Source organism: Apus apus, chromosome 3, assembly GCF_020740795.1.
Source record: "Apus apus isolate bApuApu2 chromosome 3, bApuApu2.pri.cur, whole genome shotgun sequence".
Classification (NCBI taxonomy): Eukaryota; Metazoa; Chordata; class Aves; order Apodiformes; family Apodidae; genus Apus; species Apus apus.
The window spans coordinates 4,653,795-4,673,799 of record NC_067284.1 but is presented as its reverse complement, the minus strand read 5'-3'; the positions used below and the strand labels follow the sequence as shown (position 1 = coordinate 4,673,799).

Sequence of the window (20,005 nt, the reverse complement as noted above, 5' to 3'; positions counted from 1 at the left end):
TATCTTTTCCTTATAAAACTATTTAGAACTGGGAGGGGGGAAAGAAAAATAAAGACCACGTTTCTGTACTTAGAAAACTCTCTCACTCCAGTTTCAGATTCACAGAACAGTAGGGGCTGGAAGGGACCTCTGGAGATCATAAGAGTCCAACCCCCCTGCCAGAGCAGGAACACCACAGAATCTAGGGCAGGTCAGACAGGAACACATCCAGATGGGTCTTGAAATTCTCCAGAGAAGGAGACTCCACAACCTCTCTGGGCAGCCCAGGGCTCCTTTACCCTCACAGGAAAGAAGTTTTTCCTCATGTTGAGGTGCAGCTTCCTGTGTTGTCACTTGGTGCCATTTCCCCTCTTCCTATCACAGGGCACCACTGAAAAGAGACTGGCCCATTCTTGACACCCACTCTGCAGTTATTTCTAGACATTAATAAGATCCCTCTCAGTCTTCTGCAGACTAAGCAGCCCCAGGTCTCTCATAAGGCAGATGTTCCAGTCCCTTCATCATCCTTGTAGCCCTCATTGGACTCTCTCCAGTAGATCCCTGTCCATTCTGAACTGGGGAGCCCAGAACTGGACACAACACTCCAGGTGTGGTCTCACTGGGGTAGAGTAGAGGGGGAGAATCTCCCTCAACCTCCTTTTTAATCATGTTTGCTATGAAACCTACTATACAGTTGATAAAAATATTTGTAGGCATTTTACATTTTCCAACTGAACCTACAAGTCATTTAGAAGCATTAAGGAGAGCTGCTAGAACTTTCACTTTTATTCAAGTACAGAAACCACTTATTTAAAGCCCCTTTGCAGACATGGCACTTAAACAAATTTGAGCAAATGTGCCCCAGAACAAGGTGACCCTGAGCTTACACAAGAGAACTATCCTCTTCACTACACAAGAAAGCAAACCCCAATTACTTTAGCTCTGTCATGACAGATACTTTAACTCTACCAATACAGACAAGTATCTGTGAAAAGGGTCAGGGAGGGGGTGAGCATGGTAGCAGGTTTAGAGAAAAGCAAGTTATTGGGAAGTATTCTCTTTGCTTCACCATCTTCTGTGCATTGTGCAGTGCCACAGGGATGCCCATTAGAAGTCTTAGCATGTTGTGGGCTGCAGAGGCAGCACCCCACAGAGTAACACAAAATTCAAAGGTTAGCAGCTGGTGCAAACACCTAATTGCAGAAGCTGTTACAGTATTTCCTGGGAAGAGCTGACTAGTGCTGAAATGGTGTGTCCACAAGCTGCAAGGCACTGCTTTTTCTAACAAAAATCAAGCCACGATCCAGTTGAAGTGAGGGATAGATAATTTACTAATGAATTTTTCACTGTCACATCTCTCAAAACAAAAAACCAACCTCCAACAGCTGCCTTGCAGTTTCTAGAGGACTTTCACACTTGCCAACTAGTGCACATTCCACATAGGAAATTTGGAAATAATGATGTCTCTGAGGGATATAAGCAAAATATAAGGAAAAAGGAGACTGAAATGGAGGAACTGGAGACTCCTCTAGAGAAGAAACTGAACTGGAGCCTTATGATGAAACTACACTCAGGGCCTGTGTGTTGTGAGACAAAAGCACTGAGCTCACTCATTCACTTGACAGCTATTTTACCAATCAACAGACTCAAGCCAGGCAGCTTTAAGGAAACTCCATCAGATTTATCAGGGCAAAGTTTGAATCCCATTAAATACTGCATATTTTCCTCTTGCTATACCCTTAAGACACTGCTAGTTTGAAAAGGAAGACAAATCTATCTCAGCATAATTGTGATAAAAAGGTATTTCTGCACAAAACACAGAACATCAAAAAGATACCACACGTAAGCTCTGAGACAAGTTCAGGAAGTATTCAAGGATTTAAGGCCTCCAGCTCAAAATACACTGACCCAGAAATTAATTCTCATTTTTGTTTATGGCACTTCAAGGAATATTTTCTACTATCCTGTGAAAGAGGGAACTGAAGTCTAACAGCAGATAGTATAACTAGGAATTTATCTGCTATCTGTCTTTGTGGGTTGGAGGTGAAAGTTCCCTTTTCTGAAGAGAAAAAAATAATTGGCACCATAGAAGAAATACAAAGTAACTGGACAACAGCAGTAGTGAAACTACCTTCTCTTTTTAAGCAGAGGACAAAGTCTGAGTAAAGCAAACCTCAGAGGCTTTATTCATTTCTTACTATATTTCTGCCCCAGTTTTACACCTGTAATAGAGTGTAGCCCTAATCACAGAATGGTAGGGATTGGAAGAGACCTCTGGAGATCATCTAGTCTAAGTCCCCTGCTAAAGCAGATTCACCTAGAGCAGGTTGTGCAGGAATGTGTCCAGGCAAGTTTTGAGTATCTCCAATGGAGGAGACTTCACAACCTGTCTGGGCAGCCTGCTCCAGTGCTCTGTCACCCTCACAGTAAAGAATTTTTTCCTCATGTTCCAGTTTGTGCCCAGTGCCCCTTCTCCTGTCACTAGGCACCACTGGAACAATCTGGTCCCATCCGCTTGAAACCTGCCATTTAGATATTTATATATATTGATAAGATTTCCTGTCTTCTCTTCTGCAGGCTGAACAGTCCCAGCGCTTTCAACCTTTCCTCACAAGAGATGCTCCAGTCCCCCAAACATTTTTGTTGCCCTGTGCTGAACTCTGACCAGTAATTCTTGATGCACCCCAGGATGCCATTGGCCTCCTGTAAATCAAGATTCAAAACAGAAAAGAACCCATTCACTGGTAGCCATTTCCAAAAGAGGTGACAAGAGCAACACTTTAGACTATACTCAAGGTATCACTTAACAGCAGAAAAATGTCTTTCATTTGTGATCATATAAAGATTAGCCTGTGAGCATCATTCTGCTCAGAGGAATCTCTTGATGTCAGAGGCCAACCCTTAAGTGATTGCCAAACTGAGGAAAAGGCTTACTGCTCAGAAAACTCTTACAACTAATAAACAGGATTTTAATAAAACCATACCAAGAATATGCTTGTAGAATGACCTTGTGAAGTAGATGTTCACCAGCTGCCTGTGATTCAGAGCTAGTCCCAGGATCTGGCCTGCGAAACGGAAGTAGTTCAGATGATCTGGATTTACAGAAGAGTTGCTGTTGGGCTGGAAAGTTGTTCCTATAAAAGCAAAAGATTATAATGTTGCTTTGTGCTTTTTTGTTTCAGTTTGTTTTTAAAGTGAAGTTCATGTATATCAAGTACACTAAGCATCTGAAACTACCGAAACAGTTTTGGTTTGGAATTCTGGAAGACTGTTTGGGGATTTTTGTTTACAACAAAGACTTCAAAAATAAATGTATTAGAATCCTATTATTACAATGACACTGTTTAACCACCCTCTGAGGCATCACTCTGAAATAATTATCACCAACACAAGGGTAATTTTGATTTGCTGAAGTTGGCCCTCCATCTTACTGCATGCCTGTGTGCATTTTTCGCCGATTCTAATGGGCCACACTTTTATGAACTCATGAAACATGCTCAAAGGAAGGATCAGAATGTACCTACTTCCCTTCATCTATCTCCAACCAGATGCAGAGAGGGGACAGTCTAGTGCTGGTCTCCTTGGAAGAAAGCACCTCAGACATCCCTGAACTTTTCCTTTTAACTTTCAGGAATGCTTCTACACTTCTAATGTTGACTGAAATCCTTGTCACTTCAAAGAATCACTGAATGGTTTGGTTTGGAAAGGACCTTAAAGATCAAATAGATCCAATCTCCCACCAGACCAGGTTGCCTAGAGCCCTGTCTAAGTGGGCTTTGAACACTGCCAGGGATGGGGTTTCCACAGCTTCCCTGGGCAACCTCGGCCAGGGTCTCACCACCCTCACACTCCAGAATTTCTTCCTCATGTCTCACCTCAATCTCCCCTCCTCCAGTTTTCATCCATTCCCCCTTGTCCTCTCCCTCCCTGCCCTTGTCCCAAGCCCCTCCCCAGCTTTCCTGGAGCCCCTTCAGGCACTGGAAGGTGCTCTAAGGTCTCCCTGGAGCCTTCTCTACTTCAGGCTGAACCGCCCCAACTCCCTCAGCCTGTCCTCACAGGAGAGGTGCTCCAGCCCACTTCCCAATACTTTTTAAGGGAGAAAGCAAAGCATTCATCACTGATAATGATGTGAAAGGTTTTACTGACAAAGATTTATTTTATATGAAGCACCCAAAAGAAGCCGCCAAATACAAGGTAGCCCTGTGGAGATTAACATCTGGTTTTACTACAAAAATTAACTGATTCAATTTATGGATTTCTAAAAAGGATAGAAAATAATAACTCCACATTTCCCTTGCAAGTGCTGAAGAAAGGAAAACACTTTCTATACTACTCTCAAAGTGGCACATCCCTCTACTACCAAGCAGAAGTAGCATGGGCAACTCACTCTCCTCTTACAAAAGAAAACAAAGTCAAGGAAATTTCAAACTAAGAAAAACACCACCTATAGTTAAAAAACACACAATTATTAGATCACCTCTGCATATATATATATATATATAAAAAAAACATTCTGTTAGTGCTGCGTTTAGAAAATAACAATATAATGATCTGAAACAAGTGACTTTCCTTGGGTTATAAAAATGCTTTTATCAAGATGATACACCAAAATTCAGAAAAAAACACCAAACCAGAGACCTACCATCAGCTGACTGGGTAAATAAGGCGTAATCTGGGTTAACTATTTCACTGGACAAGATATCAAACCACTCACGTACCACACCCTGCCCCTGCATGTCAGAAAAATTAAACATATTAGTGCAAAGAACTTTCACTGCACAAACAGTTACACTGGGTACTTCTGGGTACTTCTTAATGAAGTACAAAAGTTATTTGAAAGTAGGATTTAGTTCAAAATAATACTGGTGAAAGAGAATTAGTATTTCCATATACAAACACCATAAAGGAAAGCCATGCAATGTTACCCACCATGCCTTCTTCTCCATGAAATCTCACAGCAATCCCCTGCTTTAGTTTTGCACAACTTGCTTTAGACACAACTTCACAGCTACTCCTAAAAATAGAATCTAAAAACAAAGCACTAATTAATTTTTTACCTGAATTCATTATATTTCAAAGATACACTAACTCCAATTGTAACACAGTACCTCTGTGAACCAAAAGGATGTCATTTTCATTGACAGGCCTGTGCACCATGTCTGAATCTGGCTGCCCCGCGTGCAGATGTTCATAGAACCATTCACAGCGATCTTTAAATGGCTACAAAACAAAGGGTGAATCACATTATATAGATAATTGCAACTGAGTAATTCCTCTCATAAGCATGACTGGAAAATCATAGAATCGTAGAATTGTGAAGGTCGGAAGGGACCTTAAAGATCATCAGGTTCCAATCCCCCTGCTATGAGCAGGGACACCTCCCAGCAGACCAGGCTGCACAAGCCTCATCCAACCTGCCCGTGAACACCTCCAGGGATGGGGCAGCCACAGCTTCCCTGGGCAACCTGGGCCAGTGCCTTCCTACCCTCATGTGAGGAATTTCTGCCTGATGTCCAACCTAAATCTCCCCTCTTTCAGTTTAAAACCATTCTCCCTTGTCCTATCACTGCCCTCTCTGGTCAAAATCCCTTCCCCAGCTTTCCTGTAGCCCCCTCAGATACTGGAAGGAAACTATGAGGTCTCCCTGGAGCCTCCTCTTCTCAAGGCTGAACAGCCCCAGCTCCCTCAGCCTGTTTCCAGAGCAGAGCTGCTCCAGGCCTCTGATCATGGCCCTTTCTCCAGACCCTCTCCAACAGCTCCATGTCTTTCCTGTGATCAGGGTTCCAGAGTTGTACACAGTACTCCAAGTTCAATCTACCAGGTGTGCACAAATAGATTTAATAATAGAAAGTTAACTCTGTTTAACTGAAAGCTGGACTTCTAAGACATATTTAACATTGGTCTTCTCAAATGGATTTACACATACATTTTGAAGAATTAGAAGTACAGAAATCTGGATACCACATCTGTTTAATCTGGTCTCTCAGCATCACAGATTCAGAAGTACTGGAGGTCACACAATTCTTACATCCTCCTCAAATGGATACACTTTTAGTTATTTTTTTAAAACATCTTTTTTATTTTCACAGAAATTGTAACTAAGCATCTCCTGCCATTTACCTGAGCTTTTATGATGTGCATAAATCTGGACATCAGTTCAGGACACTCAAGAAGAAAATGAAAGTGATCAAAAATTATTTTGGGATTTCTGAAAGAAAAATAGGTTAGAAGCCTGTTAGTCAGAGATCTAGTAATAATGCTTCATAGTACATGAACTCTACATAAAGAGACAATGCAATTAGTCACAAAGAAAAGTTTCAACAGACTTTTCTATTTTGTAATGTTTTCCTGACTTCTCCTTTCCCTCATCCACATAAAAAAGAAATGACTTACACTACCTCCTCACCCTTTCAACATGGAGGATTACAAGCAGTTCTCCAGACAGAAGCAAGTTTATAAACTAGGCAGTCGCAAAGAAACTCTGGAAAAAGCCAAGTGTACAAAGTTGGCTTAGACTCCCTTAAGAAGTTCTTAAGTATAAACACATTTGAGGAAGAATGAAAGTTTTCATCTGCCTCAAAAGGGAAGACTTTATTTGGAAAAAGAGATGAGGAAAGAATCCATTAAGGAAATGATTCTGTTGCTCTGTGAAAAAGATTTTATTTATGAAATCTCACAGCATCTCACAAAAGGATCCTTACATATGCAAAGAGTATATTTAAGCCTGAGGGTTTAAATCATTAATACACATTCCCTTGAATTTGGCAGGACCATTAAAGTGCATCTGGGACACACGTCACAATAATAACCTAAAAATACAACTTGGTAAGAATTAAAATATGAGTTTGAATTATTTTGAGGGGAAAAAAATAAACTAGAAATTCCCTATTTCTTAAAGCTTACCTGTTAACAAAACACTTCAGGACATCATCATGTTTACAGACAAATTCTATAAAACGAGGCGACGTCATCCTGTTCAAAAATGGTAAGATGCTCATGGTTAATGAAATGGAAAGGAATTTTAATTACATTAATTGTTGCACTTTATTAATAACATTCTATACAAATAGAAACCGATGGATTTAACTAGTCAATCATGAAACAAAATACTCAGCAGCATTATGATTTCATAATAAATTAATAGAAAAGGCAAAAATGCCAATAATCAAGTTCAAACAACCTGGCCAGTAATTGCTACTAACTGTATGAAAGAGAAAAGCTCAAACTAATGAAAATGGGCATTTTTCTATTGAATCCTTTCAGCTTTCAATACAACAATGGAAGCACATATATGGAAGGCCTGATATCAATATGCACAACACACACTATATGTACATTGTTCCATATTCTTGGTCATTGTATAAAACTACCAACACACACCCTGTAAATTGTGGAAAGTGAGGCAAAGAGACAGGAAAAATAAGATTACACCTTCCCCTCATTATTAAGTTTGCCAAGTTTGCATTAATGCCTTCGTGAAATAACAAGATTACTTGCCAGACAATCATCTTATAGACTAGTTTTTACATTAGTTTTTAATATTTTTCTCCTACATATATGTATATAGCAATAGATATCTGGAGAACAAGGGAAGGACTAACCTGGATGCAAATTTTACTCTATTTATATCTATGTTCTGCTTATTTTCTTTTTTTTTTTTTAAAGAGAAACTTTTAATTGGATTTTGCATCAGCAAAAGCTAATGAATACTTGCAAACAAGAATAAAAACCTCTCAGCAAGTGCCTTGAAAGGTTGTGAAAAATAGTACTTTAGTAAGTCCAGGATAACAATCCCAGAACTACTGCCGTTCCTCATACCAGTTTAGACAAAAGCTGCTCATTTTATGTAAAACTGAGCTATTTTCCTTCTCTTCCTTACTGTTTTAAAGAAGTAAGTCTCACCATATCTCTCCCCTCATTCACAAAAAAAACCAAAGCAAATAAAATCTTCCAGGAGACTAAATACTAACATTTTAAACACACTTCTGGTCTGAGAGATGCCCTGAAAGTATTAAACAACTAAGAGTCTTCCCTGAAAGGAAATGTAACTCTCCCTACCTCTGAATTGCCACACATAAGATGCAATAAATGGAAAAGAAATCATATAAAAGACCCAATACCTAGCATACACTAAAGAGTTTTGATGCTGAAAGTGTGAAACATATTTCTGTATATTAACAAAGAATGTCTAGACTCAGTACTTGCAGAAGAAAAGCAATTGTGGCAAGTAAAAGAAAACAACCACAATATTTCAAATGTTAACCAGCATGAAATGCCACCTTTATTGCAGGAATATTAGGAACAATGGGAAACTATGAGCTCTGTTTACTCTCCTCCATTAAACATAAACAGTCAAACCTCAAATCAGAGCCACTTTCAATTATTTTGTCTGAAAATGTCATTTGTTATAATTCCAGCTGCTGTTGGAAGATGGCAGCAGTACTGAGTTACACCATTGTGCCATGTACTCCTATGAAAACTTCAGTAAAACAGAGTAAGTCTCAGATCTTTGTACTTTGCACAGTTCTGAAAAAGCCCTGAAGGAACACAGCACTCAGGCGTGCTCTGCCTTACTTTCCTGCGTCCCTGGGAGGTGTCACTGCCACAGCTACAATCCTGGCTCCTATGATAACAATTCTCAGTTAAACTGATGCACTATCCCTGGGAGTTCTCCTTAACCTGAAGAATAAAAGATGCATAGGGATAGAGCCACTGGGCAAGGCCCACCAGCAAGGCACAGAGAAACAGTCACCTCTCTGACTGAATTTTGGTATAATTAGATACATGGGGGGCAGGGGGGAAGGCAGGACTTACTTAATCACTTCTATAAACACTTCTGCTTTTCATCTGCCTGCTGTAAATAAAACATTTCTGAAATTTTATCTTACTAAGGTTTGCTGGAGATTTCAAGGGCAATGGTTAAACAGGTGCTCCTTTTTCAAGGTGGAGTAACATGAAAAGTGAAAGCACTCAGGTGCTTATGGAACATGCTGATCCCCAGGTCACCTTCCAGAGTGTCCTCAGAGGACTGTGCCCCAGACAAACAGCGCTGGGCAACCTGAAAGCTTTTGCTCCACTCTGCTTGACAGAGAAAGATAAACCTTTACAGTGTGTGGGAATAACCAGAAGTTGCTATGTAATGGGAACCTTGTTTCCAGGTCCCTCAGGGAGCTTGTCAGACCACTTGCCTAATATCCTCCATGCAAGATAGTTAACAGATCCCTTCCTTGCAAGTTCACCAATACAGTCCATAACAACCTTGGACAGACTAAGACCTCAGTTACAGTGGACACCCCTTTTTTCTTTTTAAACCAGACACTGATGGTATTAATTTTATCTAAGTTTTAGCATCTGTTCCACACAAAATTGTGTTTGCCAACCCAGGACAGGATTCCAAGAGATCTTGGAAACTGAACTCTCTTCTGCAAGACAGCTAAACAAGTTTTGCTCGAGCTGTTATTTTTATACACACAGATAATTCACTTTTTTTTTCTGAGCTTATAACTCTTCTTGTTGGATTATCACATGAAATTCAAGGATATTTTCACATTAAGAACCAACAGAGGTTCAAGAGATCAAACGACATTACCTACGTATCCCACATGATTACAAAGAGCCATTAGACATTCAGTAAGAAATCTGCTCCAAAGCAGCCACACACTCATAAGCAGCAACACTAGGGAAAATTTGCTGTGCTGTCTGGTGCCCTTAAAGCCAGGAAAAAAAAAAATTTGAACCAATGAAAGCACTGAAAAGCCTACCCTTCACTGTCACTAATAGACATAGAGACTAATAGTCTCTTCCAAGAAAGCGTATATGATTTTAAAATGGTCACAGTCTAGGTAACAAACAGGATCCTCTTCTTACCCCTGAGGCATCTGACAGGAGCAGCACATATAAAAAGCTTGAATGACAGCACTTAGCCTGTTTGCTGTCATGGAGATAACATCCTGGCAATCAGCACAAGCTTCCTGCTTCCCAGCAACATCGTATGTTTTGGACTCGCCAGCATCAGTGGACAGCTCAGTTCCTGCAGCAGCAAAGGCAGGTGTGGAAGCAGCATCTTGATGATCTGGTCCTTTTTGCTTCAGTAAAATAGATGTAATGTTGGCAGAGTCCCTTTTGTTTTTCATCAGCTCCGTGGCTATAAGAACAAGCCATTCATCTAGGGAATGCCAGAGCAGCTCCAGCGGCTGCAGTGAACACAGGTGAAACCAGACAAAAAAGGAATGTGTTAGGATTAGATAATAATAATAATGTAATAATCCTCTTAGGGCAAATAAATATCATGCACATTTAAAAGCTTTAAGTGATCCTTTAGAAGTCACTTCAGAGATAAGAATAAAAGACTTATTAAGTACTGGCAGCTGTAGAGCACAATGAGAAAATTTCATATAGAATTAAAATAATCAAGCAGCACATGTAATAAAGATGAGTGAAAGTTAGAGTGAAACACTGAACTATTTCACAGTTTGGCCTCACAGTTGTTGCACAGCACGCTGCTGCCTGACTGCTGCAGTCAAGCAGAGAAACAGTAATACACATGTTGAATTTCCAGAGCAAGAGCATGTCAGTTCTTTTTTAATGCCCTGGTGAGTGAATCCCTGAGATGGAGCAAACCCCAGACACCACCACTGAGACTCAGACTCATGTATTTTGAGTCTCACACTACACAGATTTTGATAGCAGCCCAGCTGCTTCAGAGTAAGGGTCTCCAATACCTAGCTTTATGAACTAGTATCAGCAGAATCACATATCCATTTTTAAAGCTACAAAAATAATTTTATTTTAATTAAGTCACTATTCACTACCACCAGCTTAAAACCAATATAATTGAAATGTGGTACAATTCCATCATTATATATTTGCTCTGAGGTGCAGGCCAACCCCAGAGGACAAAAAGGGCTGTGGCTTTCTCATGAGTATTTAAAAAAAAAAAAAAATACAAGGGCTGACTGTGCTGTCCCTTCATGGTGTTCAAGGGGTGTTTCACAAGCATGTAGTGAATACAGGTATCTGTACCTACAATTCTGACTCAAGTCTTTCATAACATCCCAAAAGTAAGAATCAACATCCAAATGGATTCCTTTCTCCATATATTACCGCTACATCAACATTTTTCACCAATGAAAGCATTCAAAGACTTACCAGATAGTGAAAAATACATTCTCATCTTCTAAAGTTGCCTTGAAAAATTAAGAGCTATCTACAGCAAATTACACCAGCAGTCAACCCTGCCTGCAGCACTGTCAGTACACCCATGAGCACTGACATGCTCTCAGTGCACAATAAACTACTTGTCATTAAAGCTCTGTATTAAACAATTCTGTTGAAATTTACCACTACCACTGTGCTTCCATTTCTTGGCAATAAGAATTTTGGGGATAGACAGCCTGATCTCTTAGACTGGTAGGTTTTGCTCAACATACTGTATGACAGTCACTTAATTCTCGTCCTCTAGATGGAGATCTGAATACCTCCACTGTAGGTCCATTTTCTACATAAACGTGTCATACAGGATCAAGTCAGCTTCTTTCCAAGACCTACCTAGCAGATCTTCACCACAAAACATAACATAAAAACTTTCTAATGGAAAACAAGATTCATTTAATATATGGAAGAATTAAAATGCAGCTCTGTTCTTAACATTCAATTCAGGAGAAACTAAGTAGCATTTTGCAAGAACACTAAAATGTCATTTTCTTCTCCCAAACTTTTCAATACTTAGCTTGCCAGACACCATTTTCCTGCTGGTACTTTGTGCTTTATCTTTTATTTCCCAGAGACTACACATGCCTTTTAGAACTCTTGCAACTGATTTGTTTTCCAAAGCTAGATTTTCAAAGATTCTGACCACCACAAGCTCATTCAAAACTATAGCCAAGCACAGCAGCTTCAACAGTTCACTTTCTTTTTTTCTAGTCTAACAGCAGGATATAAGGCACCCCTGTGAATATTGCCCATCACCTTCATATCCATGGTGGTCAGCATCTCATGTTAGCATCCACGATGAGACCTCTTCAAGTATAATACTGACATATTCATCAAATCATTAGCAGTATCTTTTCAAAACTGCCAGTCAGCATTCTTCAGCTGTTATCACCAACCATGTATTAAACACAAACCTTCACTTCATCTTCAGTTTTCAGAAATACATCCGAGTCTGATTGAGTACCAAGCTTTTACACAGCTGCACACCTCATCTCTCAAACACAAGGACTTGGCTATGAAACACCTTCCTCTTTACCCATTTAGAAAGCAAGATACTAGAAATCAAACCCATATTCAGACTGTAATATTGGAGCAAAATCTTTTGCCAGGTGACAGATAGTTAGACTTTTAAGACACAGGGTGCCATCCACCGTAGGGTGTTGAGAGAGCTGCTGCTGTCGTTACAAAGTCACCCTCCATAATCTTTGGGAAGTCACAGAGGTTGGGAGATGTCCCTGAGGAGTGGAGGAAGGCTAATGTCACCCCCATCCATAAGAAGGGTCCAAAGGAGGACCCAGGTAATTATAGATCCATTAGTCTCACTTCAGTCCCTGGGAAAGTCATGGAGCAAATCCTCCTGGGGACAGTCACAAGTCAATTGAAGCAGGTGACTGGGAAAAGCCAACATGGATTTACCAAGGGCAAATCATACTTGACAAACCTGATCACCTCCTGTGACAAAGGAACCCACTCAGTTGACACAGGGCGAGTGGTGGACATCATCTATCTGGACTTCTCCAAGGCTTTTGGTACAGTCCCCACAGCCTCCTCCTGGAGAAACTGACTCATTACAGCCTTGACAAGTGGTCTGTGCAGTGGGTGGGGAACTAGCTGACAGACCATACCCAGAGGGTGATATCAAATAGCTCCTCCTCAAACTGGCAACTGGTCACAAGTGGGGTCCCCCAGGGATCGATATTAGGCCCAATGCTGTTCAACATCTTCATAAGTGACCTGGATGTTGGCATCAAGAGCACCCTGATGAAGTTTGCTGATGACAACAAGATGAGCAGAGAGGCTGACGCTCCAGAAGGGAGAGTCACCCTCCAGAATGACCTGGACAGACGGGAGGAGTGGGCTAGCAGGAACCTTATGAAGTTAAACAGAGAGAAGTGTAAGATCTTGGACCTGGGGACACAGGTTTGTTCAGCCTTAAGAGAAGGCTTCAGGGAGTCCTTATTACCATGTTCCAATATTAAAGGGTGGCTACCAAGAAGATGGAGACTCCCTGTTCATAGGGAGTCACAAGGAAAAGACAAGGGGTCATGGGCAGAAGTTGCTCCTGGGGAGATTCCAATTGGAAACAAGAGGTATATTTTTCACCATGAGGACAGTCAAACAAACATTGGAATAGTCTCCCAAGGTAGATTCTCCCACATGGGACAGTTTGAAGTCTCAGCTTGACAGAGTGCTGAGCCACCTCATGTAAAGTATAGTACTACCTAGAAAGGTTGGACCAGATGATCCTTGAGGTCCCTTCCAACCTGGCATTCTATGAGTCTATGAACATTAGCATATATTTTGTTCATTTAGTAAAAAACATAAATGTTGTTTTCACACAATTAAGAATATTACCAATATTGTCTGGGACAATCGAACCAGTTGTGTAATCTAAGCCTACTGCAAAAGACCCAACTCCATACTGAACTGGGAAACAATCCTTTCAGTACACAAAGTAGTTTGGACACACAGATAAGTGATTCTGCTGAATTATTTTCCATCACAAATTGCAACTGAACTTTTTTTATTGTTTTATAGTGAGTTCTGAAATCATTTGGAGTTAAAAACCATGAAGTCTTCACTTTTTTTCCTTTCTGGACCATAAGCAAACAAAATGCATGGAGATGAGATCAGCTACCTCTAAAACCTGGAAGAAAAAAGGTAGCAGAATATGTACACAGAAAGGTAACAAAATACCTCACTGCAGATAGTTCCTGTATTAAATGGATTTAACATCTCCTTGTTATTTAATCTGATATATTTAAATCAATTTTCATGAAAACTGTTAGAAAATGCTGTCTTTCATAAAATTATTTTTGTGATTTGGGTAGGGCTTGGTTTTTTGAAATTGGAAATCTGGTTAAGCTCACAATGTGCCCACCTAGCTCAACATATTTTAGTGAAAAACCCTAAAGGACAATTGTTATATTGAATGCTGTACAATGCATTACCTTTTGCACACAGTATTCTTCACAAACAAGTTTTATAGTCATTATATAAATCAGTGTTATTAAAACCAGAAAAAGAAACATTTGTGTTTGGTTTTTAAATAGTCCAGCTGAAAACAGCTATAAATCTAACCTGAGGGCAGTAATAAACTGGCATGTTTCAAAGCATGTAACAAAATGGCAGAACAACCTGGGAAGAAACTTGATGATCACAGTGAAAACAATGAACAGATTAAGCGTTTATTTCCATTTATCCTGTGAAACTGGATAAAACTGAATGATCAGAACTCCCAATGATTCCCCAAATACTATTTTGAAATTACATTAATTCAATCTATTATATTCATATTACCACATTTTGAGATAATTACACTCTTAAATACAATAACAGAAATAAAAATGAAGTTTGCCAAAATCAGCTGAGTAGCTAAACCTTCAACATCTAATCAACAATACATGAAACAAGAAACAAACAGAAATCATAAGATGAGATGTGCATCAGTGGTCAAATTAATCCAATGGGAAAAATATCATGAAGGAGAAGGAAAGAGGTAGGCTTAACTTAAGAAGGTATAGGGACATCAACCAAACTTACTTCCTGTTCATGAGATGTCTGATTAATGAATGCATGCTTTGTGAAATTCATCTCTTTAAGGTCTATCTTCCTAACAACATCATATACTTTTCTGACCTTGAACACCTGACTTCTTGGAGTTTTATTTCCATTGTAGCCCATGTCATTTCCATTACTGGGAGAGGATGGGCCAATGCAAAAGACATGGCAAAATATCCTCACGATCCTTAAGAGACTCTTCATTTGAGCTTCATAATTACTTGACAAGCTGGGGGGAAAAAATGGAATGTTTAAGTTTCTTTTCCTAGATGAAACAATCTAGCACTTTAAGGAGTAAACAATCTGATACACATGCGGAAATAACCCTTAAGTTTTATATCCTCAAGACTTTTAATTTCTCTTTCCTACACCAGCCCCAAACATCAAACATAAGCACTGTAACTTTACTACCATGTACTCAAAGTTTTAACTAGAAGTGAAACAGGAACAGCAAATTCCAGATCTTGCCAAATACTTGCTTTGTTTTTAGGCACATGTACACTTCTTATGAACCACTGGTAAGAAATTCAACTCACTACAGTAAGGATCTCAGTTTATGAAGTAAGGATCTCAATGTTTGGAAGAAATTGGGATATCCAATTGAAAAAAGTTTTTCAATCCAGCAAATACAGTGTCCAATGGTAAAAGTGTACTGAATAACCAGATATGCTGCCACACCCCATCCTCACCTAGCTACTATCCTAGAGCCTGTTAACTACTTAAATTAGATAAGTGATGGCACTATTTCTACTCAAGAAAAACATGAACTAAAAGATATTGCATAAAAGCCCCAGTATGCTTTCTATTTATCCAATTTAAAAAAAAAAAAAAAGCAGCCATGGAAAGAAATCAGAGCTGACAAACATCAGAAAAGTGTTTGAAGTAACAAAACTCTCCTCAAACATACAAAGAAAGCATGCAGAAAGCAAAGAGTAGAACAGGAGAAAAAAGAATATGAGGGGGAAATGGAATGATTGATTGAAGCATCCTTTCCTTGAGCTGCCATAGCCAAGATAACCAATAAAAAATACACTTCTGTGCAACTCAAGCTTCTAGGTGTCAGCAGCTACACAAGGACACCAGCTTTCCCACCTGAAGTCCTTGTGAACACAGTGATCTAAGCAGGCACTGTTACACAGATTCAGATTTGAGATCAATCTCCTCCAGCATGTGCCTGGCATGTTTAGATTATTGAAAATATTAAATTGCACTAACTACCAGGTAGCTTATCAACCTATTTGTGATCTTCTCCCACTTACCTAAGCAGTTTGTGACCATTTGTTGTAGCAACTTCAGCAAGACTTGTTAGGATTTTCAAATACTGGCTTTCACTCTGCTGAGACAAGTGTTCCAGAACTTGCCGCAACTGATAGATTAGAAGAAAAGAAATTGCAGTGTCATGGAGCATCAGATCAACATTTCATTTAGTACATTATCACCCAAGCATGAATATCTAGCAGTATTACTGTGGGTCTATAGTGTCCAACATCTAATCTAACACCAGTTACCATTTCATTATAATTTACAAAATTACTGAAAAGAGACATGGTTCAGTGTCAACGTGTGTGCTACAGGCTGTGTATTATTGCAGACTGCTATGAATGCTTAACCATGTCTCATTAGTTCATAAGAACAACTTATCTGCATCTGAAAAATGAGTAGGATATACTTTCAACTTCTGAAAGCTAATACTTTGAGTTTCATAATTCTCCTGTCTCCCCAGTTCACTCCTTGGTTAACTTATGACACAGTGTAAACATACCCTGAATCCTAGAGCCTACTCTTGCTACCCTCATTTTTGCTCAAGATACTGAATGTTCTTCCTTCTTCCCTCTTCTCAAAATTGCCTTTTTTTTTTTTGCTAATATCATCACTTGTCTCACAAAGACTGTATGTTGCAAATGCTCAGACACTGCCTCCTGTTCCTTGGTTCTACATTTTTCTCTAACCTAACTGGTTTCCTGCACATAAATTAAATCTTGGGTGGCACTGGCTCTTCATGCATTCCTATCCCATCCTCCTTTACTCCCCTCTCTCTCACTTTCAGGAAGTTCAGAAATCCTTCTCACTGAACTGCAGAAAGGTGGAACAAAAAGGAATCTCACAAAGGTAATCTACTCCAACACCCTGCCCCAAAGCAGGAGCACTTGTATCTGTGATCCAAACTGGCTTGCCCAATTTGCCTGCCTGGTTTTCAGATGTCTTCTACTCTGGAAGCCCTGCAGCTTCACTAAGTGATCTCTTCCAATACTTCACTGTCCTCAAACATGTCAAAGTTTTTCCTCAGACTTCAGTTGAATCTCTAGCTACAGATGCCTAAGGGTGTATCATTGTCCTTGCAGTTTTGTTTTTAATTTTTCCAGTTTGTTAAGAACACTTAAAATATAACTCCTGACTTCCAACATACAGCCAGTCTTCATGTCATTACTTTCAGATAATATGAACTGTTCATATCCAAGACTTTGGGCAGAAAAACTCAGATTTGGCCACAGAAAATCTTACTTAAAATACACTTCCATTCCGGCAATGAAACATAACTATAAAATGTATCCTCTTTTTTTCTGCATACCTCTCATTCAGATCTTGGTTTTACACACACCTCCATCATTACTCAGACAAACAAAGCATTCATTTTTCCTGTTTATTGTTTTTGCTTCTACAACACACAACAGTATGCTTTGCCATTTGCCTTTCTGTAGAAGGTCTTTTTCTGTAGAAGTCCTTTGATTTTTCTCTTTTATTTGAAAACATCTACACTATCTCCCCATTTCTAATACACACTTTGAGAATTCTCACCACTCTGTCATTTTACTTTGTTAACACTGTTTGTATCCAGTTATAAATCCTCAGTTTTGTAGTGGAAGCAATGGAACATAGAATAATTAAATCTTCAAAAATCCAGCAAACCAAGTTCAGTGAAGTGGCAGTCAGTACTTACTAAATCTATTATTTTTTTATTATTAAGTCTCTGAGGTAGCTTGCAGCTATTTTCAAGCAAACAATATATTAAAAACCCACAGCTAATTAGATTTGGAAGGGGGAATATGTATCCCATGCTTCCTTCCCCCTACACAAAGAAGAAACAAAAATTCTTTTCCTTTTTCTTTGCTTTAGATTGTACTACCTCCCAGTAATAAAAGAAGCACAGTACAGAAGAAGCACTGAAAAAGGAAAAGAGCATTTTCATCTACAGCAGTAATGACCAAAGGAAATTGCAGCTGCAGTCTTTTACATTCTAATTGTACAAGGCAACTTCATACAGATGAGTGCTCAGACTCCCAACGTTCAAGTTCATTCTAGATTATTTAAGCCCCAAGGCACATCCCAAATTGGTATCTGCAGATAACCTCTGAAGGAAAGAAAACAGGCCCTATTACACAAAGTAATTGTGTATATATATGTGTGCTCTACCAGCATCTTCATATTGACTCTGCTCTTTCCATTCTTATACTGTCTAGATCACTTTGGCAAACACCCAGAGTCAGAATACTAAATTAAAGTTGATTGTGCATTTAAACCAAATTCTTTTGCTTAAAATTATGTGAAGACTGAACATTTTCCATGAGAGGGGAAAAAAGTAAACAGTGGACACACTGACAGTCAACAGCTGGTAGTGTTTTCTAATCAAGACACTTATTAAGCAATCAGATCTCCACAACACAGAGAGATCAGTAGCTATAAAAACCAGAACATTTCTTACCATGTTTTCCCGTAGATCTTCATTCTGTGTCATTTGAATTATTGTCTGGAAGAGTCTAGGATGGTATTGTATTAAGACTTCACAAGTCTCTCCATACCCACCCTAAAAAATAGTTCAAAAACTATCTTAAATAAAAGAAGCATTAGAATTGGGGATTATACTGTTACAGGCATTAAAACCTACTGAGGATTACTATGGTTTTAATGGGTAAATCCAATATTAAAATAAACTGAAATTCAGTCATGTATCAAAGTTAGATATTACAGCACTTCCAAGGAAAGATGGAATAAAATTCTCTCACTATCTCAGCTCACATATCTGCTCCCTTTCTTCTGCTTTTTCAAACACTTTCCTACCTAAAAAGCCAAAGTTAGATGTGAACACCCCCTAACCTAACACCTAACAATGTACCAGGGATTTAAAACAGGGCAATATAGATCTTCTCTTCCCATTGCTGATGGATGACACAGTATCTAATCCTTCAAAATAAGCATTTTCCAAAAGGTCCACAGTGTGCAAATCTGACTTGTTGAAGGAAGGAGATGAATTCATGAAAGGATTATTTAACTTTTAAATCGATACACAAGTATGATTCGACCTGTGCGTTAAACCAACAGCTCACACTGACATCACAATGTTTTGAGAAAGAAGGGTTTTTTGAAAGACCAGAACTTTCATTTGTGGTTTATTTGTATCAACATAGCTGATACAAGCAGGCACCTAACACCTGAATATACATTAAATTCAACACCGGAAAGAGGACCATGTAATATATTAAACGCTGCAATTCCAGAGGCTTCTCTTTGCATGAGAGTTTATAACTCACTTCAGAGATAATAGACTCATTAAACAGATTAATTGAATTGTTCCTGGTGCCAAGAAATTAAGTATAAAATTAAAACCACCCAGAATCCACAAAAACTAATGGAAGTCAGCTCTTCAAAATCAAGATAATACCACACTGGCAAGAAGTATGTAAATACATCATTTCAGTCTTCTAGAAACAAGATTCTCCTCTGAAAAGCAAACCTGTATGCAAAGAATAAAACTCTTGATGTAAAAGAAAATAAAACATTTTGGTTTCTCCTTTTTCACTTAGTACCATGAACTTGTAAACTAGATGATCTCAAACACAGTAAGATCATCAAACACCAGGTGTCACTACTCACACCAAAAAAAAAGTTGACAGAATTTTGATGTATAAAGCAGGTGTCCAGGGGGGACTGTAAAACTGGAGTCTGAAGCAGACATTCAAAACACTCATCAGGAAAACTAAGAATAGTACCACTAACTACACAGTGGTCTGTCTTACACGTCTGTGGCTGTAGAAAGCCTAAAAATTGACTAGATTTCATGAGGTTTTATGGTCATTTTTCCATAATAAAGAAAAAAAAAAAAAACAAACATCTAACTCTAAGCTTCACAGTTGAGTCAGTAGTGTGACAGTATAGTGACCCAGCACTTTGAGTGATCAGAGCTGAGGACTTCAGATTTCTTACATCCAGAAAGAAATCCTACAAATAGCCTAATTTAATCAAGGCCTTACACAGTCTA

The 20,005-nt window shown here is 39.0% G+C and overlaps 1 protein-coding gene across 4 annotated transcripts in view; it reads right to left on the bottom strand.

Annotated features, from left to right (window-relative positions):
* Positions 1 to 20,005, bottom strand: part of HACE1 (HECT domain and ankyrin repeat containing E3 ubiquitin protein ligase 1) — a 46,544-nt gene that overhangs the window by 12,487 nt on the left and 14,052 nt on the right. For 3 of the 4 annotated variants that reach the window (XM_051613094.1, XM_051613096.1, XM_051613097.1), the window contains 10 exons: positions 18,452 to 18,553; positions 16,011 to 16,117; positions 14,734 to 14,980; positions 9,847 to 10,172; positions 6,883 to 6,951; positions 6,100 to 6,187; positions 5,088 to 5,199; positions 4,909 to 5,006; positions 4,622 to 4,709; positions 2,964 to 3,113 (listed from right to left, as the gene is read on the bottom strand). In XM_051613094.1, coding sequence (XP_051469054.1) covers positions 2,964 to 3,113; positions 4,622 to 4,709; positions 4,909 to 5,006; positions 5,088 to 5,199; positions 6,100 to 6,187; positions 6,883 to 6,951; positions 9,847 to 10,172; positions 14,734 to 14,980; positions 16,011 to 16,117; positions 18,452 to 18,553 — 1,387 coding nt within the window. The remainder of the gene's footprint in view (positions 1 to 2,963; positions 3,114 to 4,621; positions 4,710 to 4,908; positions 5,007 to 5,087; positions 5,200 to 6,099; positions 6,188 to 6,882; positions 6,952 to 9,846; positions 10,173 to 14,733; positions 14,981 to 16,010; positions 16,118 to 18,451; positions 18,554 to 20,005) is intronic. The other variant, XM_051613095.1, reaches the window with a different exon arrangement.